Source organism: Mytilus edulis, chromosome 11 (assembly GCF_963676685.1).
Source record: "Mytilus edulis chromosome 11, xbMytEdul2.2, whole genome shotgun sequence".
NCBI classification, from domain to species: domain Eukaryota; kingdom Metazoa; phylum Mollusca; class Bivalvia; order Mytilida; family Mytilidae; genus Mytilus; species Mytilus edulis.
Window position 1 is genome coordinate 860,200 of NC_092354.1, and position 27,355 is coordinate 887,554.

At 31.6% G+C, this 27,355-nt stretch overlaps 1 protein-coding gene across 1 annotated transcript; it reads right to left on the minus strand.

Annotated features, from left to right (window-relative positions):
- Positions 1-1,346: 1,346 nt before the first annotated feature.
- On the minus strand, positions 1,347-16,679 carry LOC139495022 (uncharacterized). Its single transcript, XM_071283165.1, has 13 exons — positions 16,531-16,679; positions 13,958-14,011; positions 13,455-13,551; positions 10,262-10,350; positions 9,100-9,193; positions 8,572-8,642; positions 7,945-8,149; positions 7,483-7,553; positions 6,604-6,691; positions 6,167-6,252; positions 4,698-4,785; positions 3,441-4,296; positions 1,347-2,085 (listed from the first exon to the last, which is right to left on the minus strand). Exons 1-12 carry the CDS (start codon positions 16,562-16,564, stop codon positions 3,444-3,446), a joined length of 1,830 nt encoding a protein of 609 aa, XP_071139266.1. The 5' UTR covers positions 16,565-16,679; the 3' UTR covers positions 1,347-2,085; positions 3,441-3,443.
- Positions 16,680-27,355: the final 10,676 nt, after the last annotated feature.

Below are 27,355 nucleotides of genomic sequence, written 5' to 3' on the forward strand. Positions count from 1 at the left end.
AACGCCATGGCTAAAAATGAAAAAGACAATCAGACAAACAATAGTACACATGACACAACATAGACAACTAAAGAATAAACAATACGAACCCCACCAAAAACTAGGGGCAATCTCAGGTGCTCCGGAAGGGTAAGTAGATCCTGCTCCACATGTGGCACCCATCGTGTTGCTTATGTGATAACAAATCCGGTAAACAGTCTAATTCGGTAGGTCACATTCATGAATGGGAAGGGGATTGTAGTTACGACGTAAGGAACATATCCTACCTATATCAATTGTGAAACGGTTATTCCATAACGGTCAACCAACTTGTGATGGCGTCCGTAAAATTTACGAAGGGATGATTTGTCAGAGTTTGTATAGACTATACACGATAAACCAAATATTGTGTGATAAAATAATACAAACTATAAAATATGAGAAGTTAGCTATTATTATGTACTTTCTGATTAAAGATAAAAGACGGAATCATGGTTACGATCTCGTTTGCTTGCTACAAAACAAAAGAGGCAAATTCCAACACATCCCTTAAAAAAATACATTATTTATCAGGGTAATTTTCCCTTATATGACAAAGTTGAAAAAATTAAATTAAATAAAAATTTATCTTAATTTTCAAAATTCAGTCCTTTTCATAGACAAAATAAATTATTTTCTGACTAAATGAAATGCAAAGCCGTACTTCGACCTAGTTTCTTACTTGTACGTAATTTTTCTCTGGTTAACAGTTGTGATAGTTGTCTCAATGGCATGCATTCAGTATCTCCTTATTTTACAGATCGAATACCATTTCAATCTGACATTTTTATGTGTACCAATGCACTGTTATTATTTAATATAATAAAGCAAGTTGTAAAATTGACATACACTCCTATCATAGGGTTAATTATCTCAGAATAAAACACAGAGTTTATTTTTCTGAATTTGAAGTGTCTCAAGTATTTGAAATACTTAATATAAAGTCATCGGATGAAACTCGTCAGCATATTGTAAGTTAAGTAACATGACGGGTGTTTATTATAGAGCAGGAACAGCTGACTATTCATGAGCACCTGTAATAATACTATTTTGTTTTTTGAACATGTTGAAGTGGGTGTTGCTAAATTGTTTACTTTAATTGGGTTGCTTCCCTTTGTTTTGTATCAGTTGTCTCCAATGGATTGTTACCCATGTTGCTAAATTGTTTACTTTAATGAAGGGATTTGTGGATTATTATTTGTCTTTTTGTCGATTGTGTAATCTTTCTTGTTCTCATTCGATTTATGGTTTTTGAGTATCCCATTTTATTTTCTTTGTCTTTGTTTTAAGCTTCAAACTTTACGATTTTATACAGTATATCAACTACATTAACTAATAGAAATTTAATTAAATAGTATAGTTTTATTTACAAATAAACGTGAAAAATGAGACAACGTAAAGTGCAACAATTACAACGTATAGCGCAATAATTAGAACGTATAACGCAATAATTACAACATATACCACAATAATTACAACGAATAGTGCAATAATTACAACGTATAGCACAATAATTACAACGTACAACGTAAAAATCATAACGTATAGCGCAATAATTACAAAGGTTATAAATTACTAAAACCTTACAGTTGATAGGACATTACAAAATGACAAAATTGTTGAAACATAGCTTTTGTTTGCTTTTTTGCAAAATTATCATTTGTAAACGGATTTTTATTTAAGAAAAAGAGGTGGACTCGATAAGTCCAGCTAAATACGACTCTGACGGATAAAGAAAATCAAAATAATGTAATAAATTTACAAATAGGTCATAAAATAATACACATTCAAACAGTATAAATCTGAGATTTTCAATTTGGAATCAGCATTTTTTTGCACATTTTAGTCTAGTTGTGTCTTATCACGTGATACGGATGTACAACTAATCATGTGACAAAGAGTTGTCCAATAATTGAAAAGACATACAACATAGCATAAGACTGAAGTACAAAACGGTCGAAACAACATTTAACATAACCTAGACTGCTGGACAACATAGTCGAAACAACATTCAACACTCTCTTTGGATTTCTTGGTTTGTAGAATAAATATTGTTATATTCCAGTTCTGAAATTAAAAACAAAACATATATTAATTATTAAGTCAAAAACTGTATGAACAAAAGGGACACAACTGTATGAATTAATGAAACACAACTGTATGACTTTAATGAGACACAACTGTATGAATTTATTGAGACACACGTGTCTGGGTTGAGCTACGTTTTTAACACTAAATTTCTCTCCCATATATCTACAAGAATAATTATAGATGCCGCATGCAGAAATGAACAAAACAACATGACATAACGTATCTTTAGTAATTTAGAGAAAAAAATGATAAAAAGGGGTTTTGGAATGTTTAAAAAAAACATCAGAATCGTGAGGCGATATTCATTTCTCTCTAATTCTGTACTTGATGTATCAAATGCGAAACGGTTCTTATATGTTGAGTTTTCAGTGTTTTCCTTTTTTCACTAAGGTAAGGTGGGTGTTTTAAAAAAATAACTTGCAACCGGGTGTTTTTTTTTTAAATGTCCAACCTTTTTTAATTTACTGTGGGTGCACGTGGGGGTCACAGAAATAAAGATTAGTATAATATTCACATTTTATGGAGTTGAACAAACATAAATAGAAGTAGTCATATTAATTGTCAAATATTCTTTGATTTTATTTTTCAAAAATTTATCTCTTTTATCTCTTCTTTCATTTACAATTTTATGCATCAGCATGGATTTAAGGCCTTTCGATCCAGGTTTCTGTTCTGTTTCTTGCTTTTGTGCCGTATTTTTGGCACACAGAACAGTAGTATCCTTCCTCTGTGACTATAAGTCATTTTGAACATTGTTGAAGTCTTGCTCATATTTGTCTTCACTTGCGTGTCTTTTCCGTTGTTTGGTTGATTTTTGTTCAATTTCCTTAACTTCAACATTACTATCAATTTTATGTAACTTATTTGGTCTAGTATTTTCTTTATCATCATTGTCATCTTCCTTTCTTTCCCCCGATTGATTAATGAAAACATTGAAATTTGACGATTGGACGCCATCTTTGTCAATGAAAACAAGGCGGGATTAGTATTCAAATTTTAACGGTACGGAACCGAAAAAAATCCGGATTTTGAAAAAAAAGCCGACCACCTCCTAAAATCGAAAGGTGGTCGGCTTTCAAAAGAAGGTGGTCGGCACACCCGGCTTAAATGCTGAATGGAAAACACTGGTTTTCATTTGAATGTGTACCCTATAACAAAATCACTTTGTGTCCTGCGGGAGTCGAAACCGATACTACTATATAACAAGACAACGCTCTATCAGACTGACTCAACCGGTTATGGCAGATTAATTATCTACTGCATATACATTGTACTAAAGGAAGTAATCCCGTCACACTTGTGTTTGTAATATTAAACAAAATTTAACATACCTTTCATCGCCGTGTAAATCTAAATCCTCCTATAGGTACCCCCGGTCTAAAATTAGAACCTTTGTTGAGAGAATCAAGAGGGATAGCAATTGATCTGAACAAATCCATTGGTGACGGTTCTCTGTTTTCGGCGTCACTCGTCAAGGGTTTTGACTGTTTTTTGTTTCCGGTATTTCTAGTAATGGGTTTTGACGGTTCTACGTTTCCGGAATTTCTACTCAAGGGTCTTGATGGTTCTCTAGTTCTTGAACTTCTAGTAACGGGTTTCGGTCCACTTTGAGAAGTTTTCACTTTGTCATTTCCCCAAGTTTTTGATGGTATTTTTTGGTTATTTTCATCAATTTGTTTCGGTATATTTATTTCTTCTGTTTTCCTTTCAGGAACAATTCTTGGTGATTTTATTATAGTGTCTCTGTTTATATTCGTTGCATGTAGAGTTTGTGATGACGTCACAAAAGGTCTTGCAGTATCGGCAGTTTGTTTAGAGATAAGATCGACATTGTTTTGGGTTGCTGCCCTTTGCTTGGGATCAGTTGTCTCCCATGGATTGTTACCCATTGGATTAGAGTTGACGGAACTTGAGACTATTTTTGAATTTGATGGAACCTCTAGTCCTAGATTTCCAAATAAGGCATCAATCTCCATTTGCTTCTTAGCCTCGGTCATTGCCTCGTCCGCTTTGGTCGATGATTTTGGTACACCGGTTGATGCAGACGTTATACTGGTTGAAGAATCTTCCACTTGAGTGAGTTCTTTTGGTTTCTTAGTTTCATATGTAGTCCACCATCCTTCACAAGCAACAATTTCATTCTTTGTGTTCACGTACTCAGCGTAACAACCTCCACAGTTATTTATTCTGGAAAATAAAACAAAATGTTAAGTGTTACTACTTATTTTCATTTGCTGTCTTTATGAATTTCATCAATAAAATTAGCCGTTTCAGAATTTAATGCATTCTGTGTAATATTTTGAAACGCGTACCCGAAAACGTTGGGATATTGTTTGTTTACCAAAGATTTGTTGTCATCTACGCGGCAGATTTTGTTGTCTTCAAAAGCTTTATGTTGTATCTAATTGGAAGTTATTTGATGGTTTATCAAATATATGTGTTTCATCTAACAAGAAGTTTTCCATTCGAATTGATTACCAAAACTTTGTGTTTCAGACATCTCTTGTTAACTGACATTTTTATATATTTGATGCTTCGAAGAATTGAAAAAATAAAATAATACAACTGAGAATTCAATGAACAGTTACCTGCAGAAAGTGTCAGCATCTGTTAAACATCTCTTGAATCGACATGTGTTTCGTGGACACTGCTGTTGTTTAAGACCGTTTGGACATTCTGTAAAGAGAAAGAGAGAACATGTTAAGGAGGTAGACCTAGGTTAAGGGAGATAACTCATAAAATCATCAGTATGTTTGTGTCAACCACTTTCATAAATATATTCTAAGCTTCTAGGTAACATAGATTTTTTCCACTCAGTTTCAGGTAAATGCTTAAAAAACATTGATGAAACTTGACTTTTACAAACGCATTACTGATGTTTAGCTATAGCTATAAAACCAGTGTTTAATATTCCATTTTCTATATAAGTAAATGCCTGTACTAATGCGGGGTTCACACATTACCGATTTTTGCTCCCGTTTGAGATCAGACAGCGATACGACACGAAAAGTGAAAAAGTCGGATTACTATCTTCAATTATGTGGAATGCCCTATCATTGTCTGAACGCAGTTGTATAAATTCGTAACAGATTCCTACGGGAAGGGTCCGAATAGTTCGGCGAAGCACCCCGACAGTTAGGTGCGTCCCGTAACATTCGGGGAAACTCGGGAGAATACAATACGACTGAGACCAGACAAAGCCGTTTGCGACAGTACCTGATCATCCCGAGTATGCCGACAGTTTTCGAACGGATGACTTTCGTCAGTGTTGGTTCACTGTCTGATCTCTGTCGGATTACATTCGGTAGAATCGAGATGCAGTCGTCACATACTCGGTCGAATTTTACCAGGCGAAAGATACAAATTGGAATAGAAGCGGATTGAGAACGGGATTATCGGGATAAATTCGCTTGGAAACGGTTGAATATCGACGCTTCCTGAACAATATCTGATTGTTGTCGTGATTAAAGTTTAAATTTCCATCCACGATTCACAGGATCTTGATCATACTTTTGACAAATTTTAATCGGGAATCAGTCCTGTCTAGGATTGTAATAAAAATCGTGAATGTGTGATCCAAGCTTAAGCTAAGAACATGTCAGTTATATTTGTTTGGTGTGTATAAGATTCTGATTTTGCTATTTGATAACAGACTTTCCGGTTACAATTTTCTTGGTGTTAGGTATTTGCTTCTGTTTTGTTTTTGTTTGTACTAAACGGACACGTTGAATTTTTAATGTACTATTATCAAGTTAATAGTCTACATTTATACAGGTCACGCGACTGGACATATTTTTCAGACTCTGAGAGGTCAAGGCTTTGAATTGTTTGTTTACCTACATGCTGTGTGTTCAGAGGAAAAGCAATAACTTTCAATTGTTAAGTCTTTGGTTTGACCCGGCTTGTGATTGAACCTCTCGCACTCGAGTTGACAACACCTATCACGTGACCAAAGACGTTGTTCTTTTGTATGTAAATCTTATATCGAGAAAGTGCATGTAGATTGGAATAACCGTAAGCTATGAATTACTGGACATACATCATCAGTTTTACTTACGGTAATTGTCGGGCATTCTGGAGAAACAGTTCACTTGTTTTTCATTAACAAACCACTCAGGGTGACAGTACCCACAACTACTTGGTCTAAAAAAACAAACAAAACTATCATATAAATTCAGAAAAAAAACCAAGAAGTATATGAATATTTCAATGAGATAGCAATCAAACGACACTTTTTATTAAAATTAAGAAGAAAATGAAGACAGCAATCTTACAATACAAAACTTGACATCTGCAAGTCAATAAATGTTTATCAACAATATTAAACGGGCAAGTAACCTACCTGCATTTACCAGCAGATAATAACGGACAAGGACATAACCGGTATTCAGCATTAGGAAATAACGGACATGTTACTGACCTTTAACAGCATAACATAAAAGGCAAGTACCTGGCCTACATTCAGCAACATGAAATAATGGGCAGATAACTTACCGGCATTCAGCTGCAGGAAACAATGGACAGGTAGCATATTTACATGGATCGTCAGGACAATGCATTTCCAATACGTTTCGGCGACATTCTAAAAATAAACATTATGAAATAAATGACTATGATTTAAACAGGCTAATTTAGGCATATTTTGGGTTCTGACTAAATAATGGTTTTGTATTTAACTTGTAGTTGTTGTATAGCAGGTTTCATGTTTAGTTTTCTCACATGTTTTGGGATAAATTTTTAATTTAGGGATCCTTATAGAGTTACAGAAATTATACGCGTTGAATTTATAAAGTGATTATTTCTTGTGTGCATGACTTTATATGTATGTTTCGTTTGTTGTGCTTTTATTGTATCAGTTTACTACTGTTCTGTTGCCTTTATTTATTGTATCAGTTTACTACTGTTGCCTTTATTTATTGTATCAGTTTACTACTGTTGCCTTTATTTATTGTATCAGTTTACTACTGTTGCCTTTATTTATTGTATCAGTTTACTACTGTTGCCTTTATTTATTGTATCAGTTTACTACTGTTGCCTTTATTTATTGTATCAGTTTACTACTGTTGCCTTTATTTATTGTATCAGTTTCAAATAATCTTCATGTTTGTAGTTGTATTGTTTCTGCCGTCTCATAATAAAGTTTTTTGTCTTATGTTTGAGTATATCTTTGAATTTCAGTGCATTGGTCCTACCTACATTTTTGATATGAAGGACGCGCTTCATATCAAAAATGCTTTGGTCAACGCGAATACATCCAAATAAAATAATAAGAAGAAGCATCAAAAACAGTTCTTTTTTATACCATATGTTAATATCGGGGTTCTTCAATCTCTTTGTATTACTGAAATGTGATATATGTGTTATCGTACTTACTATTTGATTGGCAGTTAACTAGTTGACCCCTGAAGTAGAACTCCGCCTTACAACCTTGACACTTGTTTACTCTGAAATATTTAGTACAATTTTTATCATTGATTTAAAAGAAAACAAACACATTAGCAAGAGTAGAATTGTTGTTATTATTTTGTAAAGCGTCAGAAGTAAATACTTCTCTGAACATTATGTTATGATTTTATAATTCGAAATGTATATTCGTAAGCGGGGGCTTATTTGTCTTTAATCTTTGTTGTAAGCTGTGTTGACCGATTGTTGCAATTCTGTTGCTTTTCTATACATTTACCCTTTTAAACAATAAATACGACTTTCGAGTTATTACGCAAAAAGTGAAAATATAAAAATATTATTTATTTCATATTTTAGCTTTCTTTCGGTTAATTTAAGATATTTACAATTGTTTTCTTTTATATAAAAAAACCACTTATTTTAAATACGTACACACATTGAGCAGTTGTAAATTGTGGACACTCTGCGCGTGCGCACACGTTAGCTGGGCATTCCGGTTCCGGTGATCCATCTGGGCATGAGCCTAGAGCTAGTGGACTGGAACTTCCTGTTCTCCTTCTATTATTGGTGGGAAATTGTATCATTGCTTTCTGAATCTCAGGTAATAATAATGCAGCATCTCCTTGAAGTTTTACATCTAAAAATAAAAAAAATATAAATCTTCTTTAAACTTTGGAAACAAAACAGTACTTAAAGTGAACGATTATATATTTTCTAGACTTATTTTTTTAAAGGATGTACTGAGTTGAAAATAAAAAAAAACTTGAATTTAAAATTGATACTTTAAGTCAGAAGAGCTTTAGTTAGGGAACAAAAACTTAAACTATTGATAGGCTATGAGGTTCCTTTTGAGAAATACTTTACTTTTACCTTACATCTGCACTGCTAAGAAAATATTTTAGCCTGTATCGAATAAAAAAAAAAAAAACCCAAACGAGTCCGAACATTTGACAGAATTCCTAAACCTCACCTGAGTGCTCATTAATATACCATTATGTATTTTCTTATTTAATAGAACATTGAGATCAAGTAAAAAGGATTAAGGACACGATTTCTTACCAGGATTTGGACACTGCTGCCATCTGCCTTCAACATAGTATTCTGCTAAACAGGCTCCACAATAATAACCTCTGAAAGTCGAAGTTATATTTACTTTAATATATATATATTTTTTTTGTATAGTAAAACCGGTCTGAACCGAACCTATTTTGCTCGACTATGCCAGATATCCAGTTAAATCAGGTTCACATCGCGTTAAGACATGAACCAAAAAAGTGGGAAATATTGAAAGTTTTATGTCGTATGTTTGACATACGATCTATTGAAAATTTGGCGGGAAATGGACTCCTGATTTTTCATACACTTAACATTAACCCTCCTGTTTTCAAAATCTATGAAAACATAACATTGTTTTTGTAACAAATTTCAAATATTGGATTTCAAAGTTTATGAAATAGAAAAGGAAGAGAAAGCAAGTTAGCATGAATTTCTTTTTGTTTTGACACTAGAGGATTTTAAATATAAGCGGAAAGTCAAAAACAAGAGTATCGACATCCTTGCAATATTTATAATGGTTATAAGACTTACCGACACCTAGCTCCTTGAAATTTTGGCTCCAAACATTCAGTACTCACACATGGGTCTATGGAGCAACGTTGGAGAGGCAATCCTTCCGGACATTCTATGAAAAACAAACAAAGTTGAGAATGGAAATGGGGAATATGTCAGAGACAACAACAATGCAGATAACAGCCGAAGATAACATTTTATCTTGATTGTTTTTAAAAGATTTGACTTCTTTCGGACAGTTCTATCTGATAGTAAGTTCAGCAGTATAACAATAGCATAAAATTAGGGAACCCAAGGGTTGTCACTGACGGAGCAGGTACTGCAAACTCTCCCTGATCATCTTTTTTTTGGGGGGGGGGGTCCATTTAACTCATTCTATAGATTTCTTTTATGTGAACTTTTCTATTATATCTTTTGTCTATTTTCGTTAAGAAATTTTAAGTTTTGTTTTTATTCAATCTCTAGACCCACCCTTTTTTTCCTTTGTTCTCTGCATGCTTTTATAAGAAATAGGAAGCAAAATTGTTACATGTAGGTCTTTAAAAGTCGAGCAATACAAAAAATATTTTCTAAATAAGAAGACTATAGTCTTGTCTGTGTAAGATTGAACAAAATGCATGAACTTAACCTACACCGTACGTACAAGTATAAATGAGATGAATACTGTGTCTTTTGTGATGTCATTTCTGTAGTAACTAAATGACATATTCCATTAAATGATAATGTCCTTTTTTCAAATAGGTTAATGACATTGTAAATTATTTCATTAACATAACATCGTCTTGAATACAAATCGGAATTTCCCGCTTGGGGAATCATTTATCAAGTATTTATACAAAATAAAGATAACAAACAAGAAATAAAAATAATAGAAAAAAAAAGTGAAATTCAAATCAAAATTAAAATCAAAACTCGTATCAAAATTAAGATTAAATCAAAATAAAATTTCAAAATTAAAATTAAATTTAAAATTGAAAAAGTTAAAATTAAAAATACAATTAGAATTAAATTAAATTAAATTAAATTAAAATTGAAATTAAAATTGAAATTATAATTAAAATTATCATTAAAATTAAAATAAAAATTAATTAAAATTAAACTAAAATTAAAATTAAATCTTAATTAAAGAAAATGATAAATAATGTTCTTTATAGAATCAACAGATATAAAAGTATCTTACCGAAATTTGTATGACATAAATGATCAACTCGTCTTCCATTCAACGAGAACGTGGCTCTACAGTGCTTACAATCATCCGTTACTTCCTTACTGTGAAAATGGTGAAATATAAATTGTTAAAATATACAAAAACGAAGAAATACCAGAGACATATAAATACAGAGATTGGCAACTTATCGTTACGGCTATTGACCAGCGGTCAACTTCACGCGTGTGCACGAGATTTCTCGAGAGTAGAAAATTCGCCAAACAATCCGCCATTACTGATTATTTACAAACAGCTTTAACGTACAGAAAACAACCAAATTATAATAAAATACAATCTATATCAACACAATTCAATTAAAAATAACTTAAATTTATGAAGTGGCATAGTTTATTTATAATTTTAAGCTTTCTTTAGTAATAGTTAATAAAATTATAGGCGAATTTATATCCCGATTCAAGAAGCCCAAATTTTAGATTCAGTACTCGATAAGGCTCCCGACTTTTGGAACAAAAATGAATAAAACGAAGCAATATTTCGAGGTTGTGTTTGTTTAAACAATGACATATAAGGTCTATAAAACGGTTTCTTCTATTATAGTTGGACTAGGATAATCCTGAATAAAATGATCGTTGCGGGATAACAAAACTACTTGAATGGTCTCAAAATGGCTTCAGAGTCATAATGTTCTTACTTGAAAATTAAAGCAATGATAATTAAATTACTAAACACATGCTAATGTTCTTGTTGTTAAGCTCCATTGATACAGGTTTTAATGTTGCTAATTAAAAATCTTGATCATGGTAATAAAACTGTTTATAATTTGACACCTATTAATAAGTAAACATCCTGTAAGGTACACGAAGTAAAGATCAAACATGTTAGGTTATCAGTAGCTGTATGATTCTTCCTCTTAATAAGTTAGTAACTCATGTAATTAAACCACTTGGACATGCAGAAATGTCACCTGTTGTTAACAAATTGATGAAGTCTTTCTAGATTAATTATTAACATCATAAACAAGGTAGTGTGAACCCCTGGTGTTAAAACTTGAAACTTTTTATCACAGTGTAAAGTAGCTCGACATATCTTGTCAAGTTGTTATGCTTAATAAGTCATATATGCACCACGAAGCCATTTAAATTAAGTACCAAGCCACTTTGACATTTTGTTTTCATATAAATAATTATTCAATCTTGGCGGAATTGATGATTCTTAAAGTTTTTCTTAGGGAAGTATTACAAAATTAACATAGCATGCATGGACAGGACCTTAAATACTTTTAAAGGACATGCACTTTTGCATATCCTTTTTTTTTTTAACAAATGCGTCCTTGTTAAAAGGATGAAGAAAAAAATAACATTTTCGCCTAAATTACATTTCAATTGTTTTCCATGTTGTCTTGAAGTGTGTCCACGGAACCCAGAGATAGATTTCAGAATCTTGTCAAAGTCAGGACATTTGTAACCAAAGTATAGCAGTAACATCTGCACTTAAACTCTTGTCAATTTCCTTGACCTTTTTTTTTTGGGGTGGGGGGGGGGGGGGGGGGTGCACACCTGTCGCTAGAACAAAGTCGTCGTCACTAACTACAATTGGGTCAGTGTCTGTGTATTCCCCTAACAATATATCTAAATCTAAATTGTCGTCCCATGATAAAAAAATCTGTCTTGGACATCGTGAATATCACAACAACCACCAAGCATCAATTTTAATATAGATATAAATATTGAGATGATTGAAAGTTAATTTTAAAAAGGGAAATTTCGCTTGCTGACATCTTCGACATTACACAGTTATTTCTTCCAAAGATAATAATTTTCCACATACACACCTAATCATGGGACCCCCTAATTAACAGACCGATTGATGCTACATGTAAACAGTGTCATTATTATTCACCTGCGAATTTGTTTACAATACAAGATTTTAATTCTGAAAGTCTTTGTCACAGGCACTTGTTTCTATCCATTAGAAGAAAATATACGTTGATAGTGCCGGTTCTTCCAATGGATAGAAACAAGTGCCTGTGGTCTTTGTCCTGGTCCTCAATACAAAGAAAAACAACAGGGTGTTCCGAGTGATTATTATCGATTACCTAGACTACCGCTAATCTCGTTATCAAATGATTAGAGGATGCTGGGTACGAGTTTACACGCGTGAAGTCAGCGAGATTTACAAGTCGCTAATCTCTTTAGTATACATGTCTCTGGAAATACATATTTTAACTATGAGAAAATATGTGAAAATGGAGAATTAAAACTTGTTTAAATATGCAAAATACAAATAAATATACATAGTTTTCGTAATTTTTTTTTTTATAAATAAGACAGTCAGTTTTCTCATTTGAATTGTTTTATACTTTGCATGGGGTCTTTTAAAAGACACTCTACTGTATTGGTTTTTGTCATGGTTGAAGGCTGTATTCATGCCTTTAATAACTTACATCATAACTTTTTTGAATAGTTGTTTCATTGGCAATCACCCCACATCATCTTATCATTATATATAAATAATAACCGAATCAATGATGTTGAAAAAAAAGTAAAAACACAAAAATACTGAACTCCGAGGAAAATTCAAAAAGGAAAATCAAAAATCAAAAGGCAAAATCAAAAGTCCAAACACATCAAACGAATGGATAACAACTGTCATATTCCTGACTTGGTACAGGCATTTTCTAATGTAGAAAATGGTGGATTGAACCTGGTTTTATAGCTAGCTAAACCTCTCACTTGTATGACAGTCGCATCAATTTCCATGAAACTTAAGGTTTCTAAAGAAAAATCAAACATAAAACAAAAGTCATCTTTTGGTCGCAAATAGGCGCAAAATTTAACTGTTGAATATAGTTATCAAAGGTACCAGGATTATAATTTATACGCCAGACGCGCGTTTCGTCTAAATAAGACTCATCAGTGACGCTCATATCAAAATAGTTATAAAGCCAAACAAATACAAAGTTGAAGAGCATTGAGGATCCAAAATTCCAAAAAGTTGTGCCAAATACGGCTAAGGTAATTTATGCCTGGAATAAGAAAATCCTTAGTTTTTCGAAAAATTCAATGTTTTATAAACAGGAAATTTATAAAATGACCACATACTTGATATTCATGTCAACACCGAAGTGCTGACTACTGGGCTGGTGATACATTTGAATTGATTTATTAAAAAGAAAATTACATATTAATGATAAAACGAAAATTACCTGCATGTTGCCATCTTGCCAAACGCTGGACAATTCGAAAATACACATGGGTCAGTAATACAACTCAACCATATTTGAAAACCATAACCACTACAACCTAAAATAATAAAAAAAATCTTTGAATACAATTTTTTGATTCACCATTGGCGGATCTAAAGGGTGATATGGGGAATGAAGTGGGTCTGTTTTTCTAATTTAATTTGATTTTTTTTTAAAATTAATTAAACATTTCATTGTGTTCCGGGGGTTGAAACTACCAACCACTTCCTCCCTTTCAAAATCTCAAGATCTGCGCCTGTCCACGGTTATTTAATAATATATTTTCATTCTACTTCAATATGGCAGATAAAGTTAAAATTTTGCTTCCGTTGGGAAATCATGAATTCTGTAACTTGCTGTTTTGTTTATTTGTGTTCTTTCTGTAAGATACGAATTTTTAAGGGTAAAACATTATTTTAAATCTTTTTCAGTTTCGAGGATAGGATCGTTACATGCATATTTACCTTTCTTTTTTGTTGTTGTGCTGACTTGCGCGACAGCAACTGATATAACTGTAACTAAAAAGAAAAAAATATATTCATATAAGAGGTTTATAAAGGGGGACAACAAGGGAGATATATCAGCTTTAAATAGTCTGTTGCATCGGTGCCAATTAAAACATTGGAAACAACAAAATAATATGTTCAAGCCTATAAGCTAAGATTATTTGAGGGTGTTCTTTATATTTTTCAAATTCTTTCTCGATGGTTCCTTTTTCTGACCTGTTGATTTCTTGTTTTCAATCAACTTGATTGATCTCCGCTTTTCATTGATCAAAATTAAATTAAGACGTCAAATCTTGCTGTCCTCTAAATGCCATATTATTACGTCATAAAACCGATTCCACCACCAAAGCTCGTGTAAAACGAGACTCGCGTTTTAAATTTGAGAACTGAACGGTCTTTAGTGGATAAATAGGTATCACACTCGATGCAGTGGTAGAATATTTATATATTTATATTAAACTACTCATAATCCTTTTTTTTTTATTCTTTTGGCTTATTCTCTCTTCTTTATTCCCCCCTCACTTTCTCTACTATGTAAATTCCAATCAATGCACTCATATATAAGGGTTCGCAGGTATTTCGGAGTTATTTCACTTGCATGAAATATACCCTTTTAATGACAGGTAAACACAAAAAAAATAAATTAAATTGATATTCTATACTCCTTTCTTAAACAGAAAGTATTACTTTGATAATTGTATAGAAAATCCTGAGGGCATCATTAACATGATAGTTCAAAACATGATGAATAATAGTAATACAAAGAACAAATCGGCCAGGTATTTTTGTTTTTGTACTTTTTTGCAGACTACAGGTACAGATTTTTAAAAAAGGGAGACAATAAACACCAAAGGGACAGTAAAAAAGCTAAGTCAAAGAAAACCCGAGGAAATAGGAAATACCAGTCAAATACTCATTACAGTGATAGTCAAAGACTGAGTATTAAGAGCCCAACCTAAATTGGGGAGGATTATCAATTAAACGTGCACTTTTGTGTGGCGAAGTTGGTGAGGGAACCGCAGTAATAAAAATCCTCGAATGCCTGTTTAATTGAAAAAATGATTTTTCTTAAGGTGCATCATGTTTATTTGTTTATAGAAAAAAGATAATAATGACAAGGTAGTTAAGGCATATGATTTGAAATCAGGCAGATTCGGGAAGGGTGAGGTAGACTATTTTGGCTGGTAAATATTTAGTCCAAAAATTGTTTAATCACGCTAATCAAGGCTGCCGTTCTTTACTTTTTTTTTTATTACGCCCCTTTTTTTTGATATCTTGATCAGACCCTGCATACACCTTAAATGAGACACACTGTTCCCAAAATATATGTTAATATATTAGTTAAAAACAAATAAATCATTTACAAATAAAACAGACATCATAAACATCATCAGTATGTCGTCAAATTGTTAGTATATTACAGACGTCAGCGTTATAATTTAACAAATATAGAACAATAGGTGACAATATTAAATGTAATTGCCCGGAGGGTAATAATCCATCATTCCATACGACAAGGAAACAGACGATATCAACCAATAACATTTTCCCGCGGAAAGTAATTATGATTAAGTATGATCAGGTGCGGGGTTTTCAATTCGCTTTGTAATGGTCCTTATTTTTAAATATTTTTTTTATATTTACCACACAACGTTGTAAGATTGTTTGATACATGTAAGGGATTGTCGGGGCCACATACTATTCAGAGTCATCAATATAATATGGATACATGTAAAAACTACCATTAAATATATATACATATGATTGCAATAAATTAATTTATAATACATACACATACTCATATATGTAGTCTATTCAATGATTTCTTTCATATTTTTCAATAGTTATAAAATAATTTATTGGGCTTAATTAAATGTGCGTTCCAAAGGTAATACTTTCACTCTGAAGCTTTTTTGTTACTTGTTTTTGTTTTTTATTTGTCATTTGTGAACAGTTCCTAACTGAAATCCAAACCAAAAGACGGAACATTTAGGATCTAGTTTTTCACAAATAGATTATATAAACACAATGTGTATCTATCAAAATCCAGAAAACACATTATAATTATACACATATTTACGCCATTTATTACTTTTCATTAAGTCAGTTTGTTAATTTAATAGAAGTCTTATTCTATTATTTCTCTCATTCCTTTTTAAATTCTTCTTGGAGTTTGGTATTTTTGTTTTAATACATTAATAAAATTATAAACAATTACCAAAGGTAATCAGCAAGGTTGTCCGCTTTTATTTCTTCTTTAAAAAAAAATATTCATCGGAAATCTCATGTTTGCTTAGCGATTATTATATATATAAATGCAAAATATTGTTCAATCATGTAATTATAATTAGTTACTGGAAGTAATGATATTTAATATGATCAGAAGCAATTAACGTAGGCATACAGCAAGGCTGAACGTCAATGTGTTGCTTTCAAAAATGTTTAATAATTTATTTCGTCGTATTTGCTTATACATTTGTACGATATAAACATGCTAGATAATTTATAATCAACAAATAATAAGTACTTACTTAAAATACTGATAAATAAACTATAGTTCCTCATTTTGTAATCCAATATATCAACAACTTTTAACACCAATACTTGAAATTATTTATTTATTCTGCCTTTTGTGTGTTAAGGTCTTATTTTTATCCTAGATGTCACGGTTGACTGATTGTAAGGTGTATATGACGTTCTTACGACATAACATACATTTGTTTATTGTTATGAGATCAAGCTAGTTTAACAAATGGGAAGATCGTATTTAGTGTTTCCTCAATACGTCAATAAGTCGAGGCCTACCTCAAACACATTCCATTAAAATGGTGGAGGAAATTGATTTTTATGTAAATTGTAAATGTTTATGTAAGGCTGGTGAAACTAATTGAATGACTGAATGTAAAAATAACTAATCCTAAAGCTCCATTTACATTTATAGACTGGGTTAGTACAAACATATTACACGGTGCAAAACAGTTTTTTTTAAGTCTTTCAATTTTATCAAACATATCATTACACTTATTACGTAAATTGGTAATGTCTGTTTCTGAAAGGTTGATGAAATCATTTGATTGATTTATTAAGTGGATTTACTTATGTCAAAAAAAAAACCACAAAGCTCCTATGGGTTTCAAATTCTGTACTGAAAAAAATCTGTTTTCAGGAAATTGATTTTTTTTTATAATTATAAAAGTTTATGTAACATTGATAAAATCATTTGATTTATTCAGTGAAGGAATATATGTATTTCTGAAGAAGAAAAACCATGATCTTCATGTGGGTAAAATGACACAAGTATCAAATTCTGTGCTGTAAAATTCTGTTTTCAGGAAATTGATTTTTATGTAAAAAGTAAATTCTAAAAAAATGTAAGTTGATGAAATTAACTGATTTCTGCAGTGAATGAATATACTTATGTTAAAAAGATCTAATCTTGAAGCTCCATTTACATGACACTGAGTCAGTACAAAAATATAACACTATACAACACAGTTTTTCTTAGGTCTCTGAATCATTCCAAACATTCCTTTTTTCACATTTTGAGGAAATTGATTTTTGTTTGAATTTTCAATGTTAAAGTAATGTTGATGAAATAATTAGAATGATTTAATACTGAATGAATATACTTATTTGAATAAACCCAGTTATATAACACAAGTACAAAATTTTGTACTGTTAAATTCTGTTTTCAGGAAATCAATTTTTTATTTAAATTGTAAATGTTATTTCAGGTTGATAACATTATTTGATTTATCTATTTTATGAATAAACTGCTATTAAAAAACTAATTTTGAAGCTCAAGTTCCAGCACACCAATATCGCTGTTCAAGCGGTTTGTCTTAGGTCTCTGAATCTTCGCAAGCATTCCATTATACTTTATGAGGAAATTGATTTTTATGTTAAGGTAGATTCATGGTATACCGCCATCTTGGATTGTACAATCACAGTACAAAATCGGTCTAGTTATTTGCATAATTCTGCAAATTTGGAGACAGATTTTCAATTCAATGGTTAGACTGTTTTTATATTTAAAGACAACTTGTTAACTAATCGTATTATACAAAATATTTTAACAAATATCAATTTTTTGGGTTTTAAATATTTTTTTTTCAAATAAGCCATTTAAGGGGAGATAACTCTTTTAGAACAAAATTTATACTGGGCTAACAGGGAATTTTTTATTTTCACTTGTTGCAAGAAAACAAGCTCGGTGACACCATGTTTTCTTTTTATTTTCTTAAAACACATCATGAAACCTTTCTTCTCGCAATTTAGTTCAAAATTCTATCTCATAGAATTTTTGTTATGCACACTAATGTGTTTTTTATGAACAAACTAACCAACTTTTGGCAATTTTCAACGACTCATAGCTTGAAAAATAGCACGGTGACCCATACTTTTTATTAAATTTTTGAAAAGAGCATAGTAAAATCTTCATTTTGGCAAATTATAAAAAAATTCTGTTTATGTAAGGTTGATGAAGTAATTAAAATGATTTAATACTGAATGAATATACTTCTGTAAGAAACTAATCTTCAAGCTCCACTTACATGTCACCTGTATCAACATCTTACACTGTACAAAACAGTTTTTCTTAGGTCTCTGAATCTTTTCAAACATTCCTTTTTCACATTTTGAGGAAACTGACTTTTATGTTAATTGTAAATGTTTATCTAAGATTGATGAAATGATTTGAATGATTTACTAAATGAATATGGTTTTGTAAAAACATCTAATCTTAACAGAGGACGAAACATACCAAAGGGACAGTCAAACTCATAAGTCTAAAATAAACTGACAACGCCACGGCTAAAAATAAAAAAAAAAGACAAACAGGCAAACAATAGTACACATGACACAACATAGAAAACTTAAGAATAAACAACACGAACCCCACCAAAACTAGGGGTGATCTCAGGTGCTCCGGAAGGGTAAGCTTCAATTACATGACTACATTAAAAAAATCTAATGCTGTACAAAACATTTTTTTTCGGTCTCCCAATCTTCTTAAACATTCAATGATAATTATTATGTAATAAAACAATGTGAAATAACTGGATGAATATATACTTATGTTAGAAAATCACGCTCCTTTCGGTTATATGATACAAGTATCAAAAAACTTACCAGCACAAAGTAAAATCACAAAAATACTGAACTTCGAGAAAAGTTCAAAACGGAAAGTTTCTACTCTTATGGCAAAATCAGAAACTCAAACATATCAAACGAATGAATAACAAATCTCATATTAATGACTTAGTAGGATAACAACTCTCATATTGATGACTTAGTAGGATAACAACTCTCATATTAATGACTTAGTAGGATAACAAATCTCATATTAATGACTTAGTAGGATAACAACTCTCATATTAATGACTTAGTAGGATAACAACTCTCATATTAATGACTTAGTAGGATAACAAATCTCATATTAATGACTTAGTAGGATAACAAATCTCATATTACTGACTTAGTAGGATAACAAATCTCATATTACTGACTTAGTAGGATAACAAATCTCATATTAATGACTTAGTAGGATAACAAATCTCATATTACTGACTTAGTAGGATAACAACTCTCATATTACTGACTTAGTAGGATAACAAATATCATATTAATGACTTAGTAGGATAACAACTCTCATATTAATGACTTAGTAGGATAACAACTCTCATATTAATGACTTAGTAGGATAACAAATCTCATATTAATGACTTAGTAGGATAACAAATCTCATATTACTGACTTAGTAGGATAACAAATCTCATATTAATGACTTAGTAGGATAACAAATCTCATATTACTGACTTAGTAGGATAACAACTCTCATATTAATGACTTAGTAGGATAACAACTCTCATATTAATGACTTAGTAGGATAACAACTCTCATATTAATGACTTAGTAGGATAACAACTCTCATATTAATGACTTAGTAGGATAACAAATCTCATATTAATGACTTAGTAGGATAACAAATCTCATATTACTGACTTAGTAGGATAACAAATCTCATATTAATGACTTAGTAGGATAACAAATCTCATATTACTGACTTAGTAGGATAACAAATCTCATATTAATGACTTAGTAGGATTACAAATCTCATATTACTGACTTAGTAGGATAACAACTCTCATATTAATGACTTAGTAGGATAACAACTCTCATATTAATGACTTAGTAGGATAACAAATCTCATATTAATGACTTAGTAGGATAACAACTCTCATATTACTGACTTAGTACAGCCATTTTCCTTTATACAATGCTGTTTGTTTCTTAGGTCTCAGAAACGTTTGCACTTTATCCTCAATTAATATTGTATTCGGAAATGGGTAGTAAGCATCAGTACTCGCATTTTTCTGAATTCAAAATAAAAACCTGGACTAACAACTATGTTTGACAGAATTGTATTGTTCTGTTTTGAAAATTAAATTACTCTTCGAATCATAAGAAAATATTTCCTTGTGTTTCAAAATGTATATTGTAAATATACACACATCAATTATTCATAGATATTTGTTTATAAATATAATAGCATACCCTCATATCCAACCACAACACCCTTTGGTTGACCTCCTTCAGATCTCTTGAGTATACACAGGCAACCTCTAGGCGGGAAAATGAAAACTTTTATACTTATATCAGTCTACGACAACTTCTGACATTATAGTATCGGCATTTTTAGAATCTAAAGCATCATGGGTAATTTCATTGTTCATACCCCAAAATGAAAATTACGTCACGTCATTGGTTAAATTTCCATTGTTTATGATATTTTTAACCAATCAGGACGTTTTGGTGTGCACTTTTGAAAATATTACCCAGGATGCATTAGATTCTGAAACGGCGAATTGAAAAGATATACTTTCCAACACAAATTGAGATGCTGTCTCCTTGTACTTATTTTATTACATACTTAAATAAATAGGATGCCATCGTTTTAAATGTTATTGGTTTCTTATTTTGTTTTACATACTGGTAATTAATTCATTATGAAAATTATCTGTCTATTATTTAAATAAATTAAATGTTCGACGTTCAACCTTTCCTAAACAAAACATACATGATCATTATCGTAATTTTAATAGTAATTTAAGTAGTACTATCGTATCAAATTATAACATGACCAACATGTTACGTCGAGAAGAAAAACGAGAAAGAGGTTAACAAATTTTCTAATAAGCATGAAGATTTATGTGGAATAGGGGGTTAGGAGGTCATTTTCTACAGCAGAACAATTTAGACTGATTTCATTTACATTTATTGTTCTATCATTTATTTTCTAAATTATCAACGGCGGTCATTGTCAGATGTTAAAAAAGAAATATACTTGATTCAACAATTAATTCTTCTTTTTAACATCAATAATTTAGTTTTGTTATACCACCAATAATTCTAGTGATCTAAATTTACTTCTGTATAGCTCCCTATTTATTTTTTTTAAACATATTTATTTTTTTTACCTTTATCATACAGATTTCTTTTTTTTCTCCAAATTACCACAAATAGTTAAACTAAGTCACTTGTTTCGAAATAAAACACATCCAATATCCCTACACATACATGTTTTTGTTTCAGCTTTGTTCACTTCGGTGTTGACATGAATATCAATAATGTGGTCATTTTTATAAATTTCCTGTATACAAAACTTTGAATTTTTTGAAAAAACTAAGGATTTTCTTATCACAGGCCATACCTTAGCCGTATTTGGCACAACATTTTGGAATTTTGGATCCTCAATGCTCTTCAACTTTGTACGTGTTTGGGTTTATAAATATTTTTGATTTGAGCGTCACTGATGAGTCTTATGTAGACGAAACGCGCGTATGGCGTACTAAATTATAATCCTGGTACCTTTGATAACTATTTGACCAATATTTAGTTCCTCAATTTGCGGTACATTGAGATTATTGATTAAGGTACAACTATTTGTTGGTTCCTTATTCAAAAGTCAATAGCCAGTTCTTAGTTCAATAAAAATAGCTATTAAAATATGAACCGTTGTTGAGGTAACATTATAACGTAAACACAATGGTAAATTTCGTAACAACTAGATCATATGGAGTTGTATAATATATATCGAACAAAATGCATTGTACTAAGATTTCTTTCATGGATATCTTTTGATATCTATATGATTTCATTCATATGGACTGTAATGCTTCTTGTTAACGATTTTTCTCTACATAAATCCGTGCGCATCAATTTCAAAGATAAACTTTGTAACCCCGGGGAAGTGAGGGGGGTGGGGGATAGGGGGGGTGGGTGAGAGGGGGTCGTCCATCAAGTTATCAAATGTACCAGGATTATAATTTTATACGCCAGACGCGCGTTTCGTAGATAGATGTTTTTGTGTTCTGTTAAATTGTCCCTTTTAAAATTGATATGCGATGATGACTGATGTAACCATATTTTGACTATTTTATTAATTGTGACTGTTTATTTAACGCATCATGTAAATATAACGGAATTTGATGAGACTGTTATTAAAGAGAGAGGGTTAGCGCTATAGAACCAGGTTTAATCCACCATTTTCTACATTTGAAAATGCCTGTACCAAGTCAGGAATATGACAGTTCTTGTCTATTCGTTTTTGATGCGTTTTGTTATTTGATTTTGCCATGTGATTATGGACTTTCCGTAATGATTTTCCTCTGAGTTCAGTATTTTTGTGATTTTACTTTGTACATAAGATTCATCAGTGACGCTTAGATCAAAATAGTTATAAAGCCAAACGAGTACAAAGTTGAAGAGCACTTATCTTGGACATTAGGCGTTTTCACAAATATATAATTTTTTTTATGTGGACAACCTCAAAATAACGATTAAAAATTAAAAATGATCGAAGATAACCGATGCTTTTTTGATGTCATTCAAAATCGAAATAATTAGAATTCACCATTAATTGGTCAAACATGCCTATCATAAAAATTCTTTATTTTATTACAAAAGATTTTTGCGGTTATCATGGTTTACAAATAACAGGTGTGTGCCTATACACACAACACACTATAAACAAATAAAACGTAGACAAGTAAGATTTCACTGTTGTCATTTATCTAGTCTACCATTTGATCGTGATAAGGAAGTCAAACAATTGGATTGACAACTATTATAATGTAAACTGACAGAGTGATAAGGCAAAAAATGTTAACAAAGCTATTGTATTTTTAAATTACTATTTAAAGACACCCATTTCTGTGCGAGGCGTACATAATAAATTTGAAGAGCACGACGAAATCACGGAAAAACGGATTATACCACTCGCAGAACTAACAATGTCATTAAAACAAACAGTTCACAGCTATCCGTTAATTGGGTTGAGAGAAAGAAAATCAGACACATCAGGCTTGTAAACGAAAACACTTTTCTGCAAATGACCAATCAGTGATGCTTAAATGAAAAAAAAAATATAAGGCTGATAAAGTGGAAAGTGGAAGAGCTTTGAGGCCACTAATAACAATATGATTTTACCATGTAAAGTTAATATGAAGTCTTCAATATTTCTTAAATTCCATGCAGACCCTTCACAATTCACATTATACTTTAGAAAAATTTGAATGTCTTAAATGAAAGTTTCGCGTAATTCTTAGTTCCTGTATTAATGCAATTGATCCATAATATTATGGCATTCACAGCAGAGTATTTGATTTGATTCCTTTATGATTTGAATGGGAAAAAATTTGAAAAAAGTAAAATCACAAAATTATTGTACTTCGAATAAAATTCAACACGGAAGGTCCGATTTCTATGGCAAAATAAAAGGACAAAACAAATAAGGCAAATGGACAACAACTGTTAGCTTCCTGACTTGGCATTTTCAAATGAAGACAATGGTGGATTTAACTTGGTTTCAAATAATTATCTGAAACGCATTATCTTATTTGAGACCAAAAGAAGTTTTAGTTTAAACATATTTATTTATAGTGGATTGGGAAACAAGTTTTGCAACTTATATTAATCCCTTTCTCCTTTGCGGGTGCGAGTGCTGCCTTGTAGCAGCATTAGCCTACTCTTTTTTCGAAATCTACATGGGTGTCTTTAACGTGCAAGATATATGGCTCTCTCTTAACATGGGACAGACATTTATCGTCCCCTTCCGACGGACAATCATCGTTTCCGTAAGACAATACTCGCGAATGGTGTCAAAGGAGAGCCAAGAACCTTTGTGTTAATAGTCCGATGCACTAACCACTACACCACGGCTCTTTCTTAACTTTTAACACATTACAGCTTAGGTTTTGGTCCTCATTTGAAAATTAATGTCCAGGTTTTAGTTGCAGTGAAAAACGCTTTATAAATATGTGGGCAGTTGTTTTCATAAAATTTAAAAATTTCATTTATATATGCTTATCGCTCATTTAAGCGCTGATTTATAATTTGCCGTATTTGGCACAACTTTTTGGAGCTCTTCAACTTTGTATTTATTTGGCTTTTTAACTATTTTGATCTGAGCGTCACTGATGAGTCTTATGTAGACGAAACGCGCGTCTGGCGTATAAAATTAAAATCCTGGTACTTTTGATAACTATTGACCATTTGTAACTTTACAGATATTTGAAAAAGCGATCTCTTGGTTTTTTGAGAGTTGATAATAAAGTAAAATTACAAAAAATACTGACCTCTGATGAAAATTTAGTCGGAAAGTCTGGAATCACATGGTAAAATCAATTGCCAAAACACATAGAAAAACCTGTCATATTCCTGACTTGGCATAGGTATTTTCAAATGTATAATGTGGTGGATTAAACCTGGTTCTATAGCGCTAACCCTCTCACTTTAATAACAGTCTCATCAAATTCCGTTACATTTACATGATGCGTTAAATAAACAGTCACAATCAATAAAATAATCAAAATATGGGAACATCAGTCATCATCGTATAACAATTTAACAGGACACAACAACATCTACTATCTACGAACACATGGATTGATTTGATTTGCCGTATTTGGCACAACTTTTTGGAGCTCTTCAACTTTGTATTTATTTGGCTTTTTAACTATTTTGATCTGAGCGTCACTGATGAGTCTTATGTAGACGAAACGCGCGTCTGGCGTATAAAATTAAAATCCTGGTACTTTTGATAACTATTGACCATTTGTAACTTTACAGATATTTGAAAAAGCGATCTCTTGGGTTTTGAGAGTTGATAATAAAGTAAAATCACAAAAAATACTGACCTCTGATGAAAATTTAGTCGGAAAGTCTGGAATCACATGGTAAAATCAATTGCCAAAACACATAGAAAAACCTGTCATATTCCTGACTTGGCATAGGCATTTTCAAATGTATAATGTGGTGGATTTAACCTGGTTTTACTGCTCGAAACCTCGTATTACACGAGATATGGTGATGGAATCGGTTTCTCTAATGATCTTCAATTCGCAGGCAAAATTGATTCCTTCTTTTCGAATTATAAGCAAAAAGATTTGTATTTTTTGTATTTTCTATGAGTCGTCATCAGGCATTGTCGCCTTTTTTCGTGCCGGCACAAAAGAAGGAAAGCCAGAAAATTCGACGTCATAATCGAATTTTAACCAATGCAGAAGTGAGATCAAACGAACCAGAAGTTGCTTAATTTTTTTTATACAATTATTGCAGAAAGGTATAATCAACGAAGAACTAGAGACATATATTCTAAGGATGTCATAACCCATCATGTGACACTAAAACGTGCACCGCAATTTAAAATATAAACTCAGTGCACTCAAGATAAACGTGGGCAATTTATGACTCCATAAGCTTATTTTATTAGGCGTTTTCACTTATATATCAATAGCTTTACACAAGAGTTATAGAAATAACAACTAAATGTATTTATTCATAGCATTCAACATCGGACAACATCGTAATGCACTATTAACTGATAAAACATGCATTTCACTAAACAACTATCACGGATTATCATCCATTGGCCAAAATTGCATCACATAAAATTCTCATATTGGATTATCCGCAAGACATAACAGATATTTGTAGTGAACATATAATAGGTGTGTAATTATTTACACAGCACATTGTAAATAAATAAATCGTAGACTAGAAAGGTATAACCGTTGTCAAATATCTAATCTGTCCTTTGATCGTGATGAGGAAGTCAATAAATTGGATATACAACGTGATTGGTTGAATTCTCATTGTTTATGACGTTTTTAACCAATCACGACGTTTGAGTGTTCACTTTTAAAAATATTACCCATAATGCATTAGATTCAAGAAATCGGATTTACAAAAAAATTTGAAAGAGTGACTTGACATAAAATGTGAACGAGTGTTAGTGTATTTTTTAAATTACAGTGTACTTTTTAAAGAAATTGATTTCTGATAGAGGCTCACATTCCTACAACATGCTATGTTTTTTTTTAAAAACATGATGAAATGACAAAACGAAGAATTAAATAAAAGGATAAGATATGTCATAATAAAAAATAAACCGACCAAAACAGTACACAGAACACACTTTAGAAAGGTAGACACCTAGCAACAAGAACCCCGCCAAAACCAGGGATGATTATTGGTGCTTCGGAAGGGGAAGTTATTACTTTTAACACAATTGCGATTGTTTAAAAACAGTTAGGAAATTAACTAATAGTCAAGTAATCGTATATTGTATCGGCAAACAAAATCTCATCAAAGATATCAGGCTTGTAAACTATATGTGGAACGCTCATATAGTCTGTGACGTTAAACTCGACAAAGTTAGAAGGCGAAAATACAAATCTTTTAGGACTTAAAATTTCCGGAAGGATTTTGTGAAGTATGGCTAAGGTTATCTTTTCATAGGTAACAGTATCAAAGGATTTCCAAACAATTCAACGTTTTGTTAACAGTTAATTTAAAAACATGGCCGCATCAATGATAATGCATAAATATCCATATGTATTAGTTTTATAGATTGACTTTGTAACCCGTTCCCTGACGTTATATATTATTGATATTTGTTTAATCTTGGACATTAGGCGTTTTCACTAATTCGTCTTTTTTTTTTATGTGCACCACAATTCAGAATAACAATTAACACACTGAAATGCACTAAGTTAAACGATTGTTTTATTGATGTCGAAATAACTTGAATGCTCCATTAATTGGTCAAACATGCATAACAAAAATCTGATTTAGTCTATTACAAAACATATTAAAGATGTTTGTGGTATTCATGGTTAACATATAACAGGTGTGAGCTTATACACACAACATACTATAAGATGTGAGACTATACACACAACACACTATAAACAAATAAAAAGTAGTCTAGTGAGATTTTACTGTTGTCAAATATCTAGTCTACCATTTGATCGTGATGAGGAAATAAAGAACCTATATTGACAACTATTATAT

What these genes read in the sequence shown, in the direction of transcription:
- LOC139495022 (XM_071283165.1), bottom strand. Translation starts at nt 16,564, where the DNA reads ATGAGGAACTATAGTTTATTTATCAGTATTTTAA. An exon ending in CACAACAACAAAAAAGAAAG is followed by an intron (nt 13,552 to 13,957) that starts GTAAATATGCAT and finishes TTATTATTTTAG; the next exon opens with GTTGTAGTGGTTATGGTTTT. An exon ending in CAGAATGCCCGACAATTACC is followed by an intron (nt 4,786 to 6,166) that starts GTAAGTAAAACT and finishes TTCTCTTTACAG; the next exon opens with AATGTCCAAACGGTCTTAAA.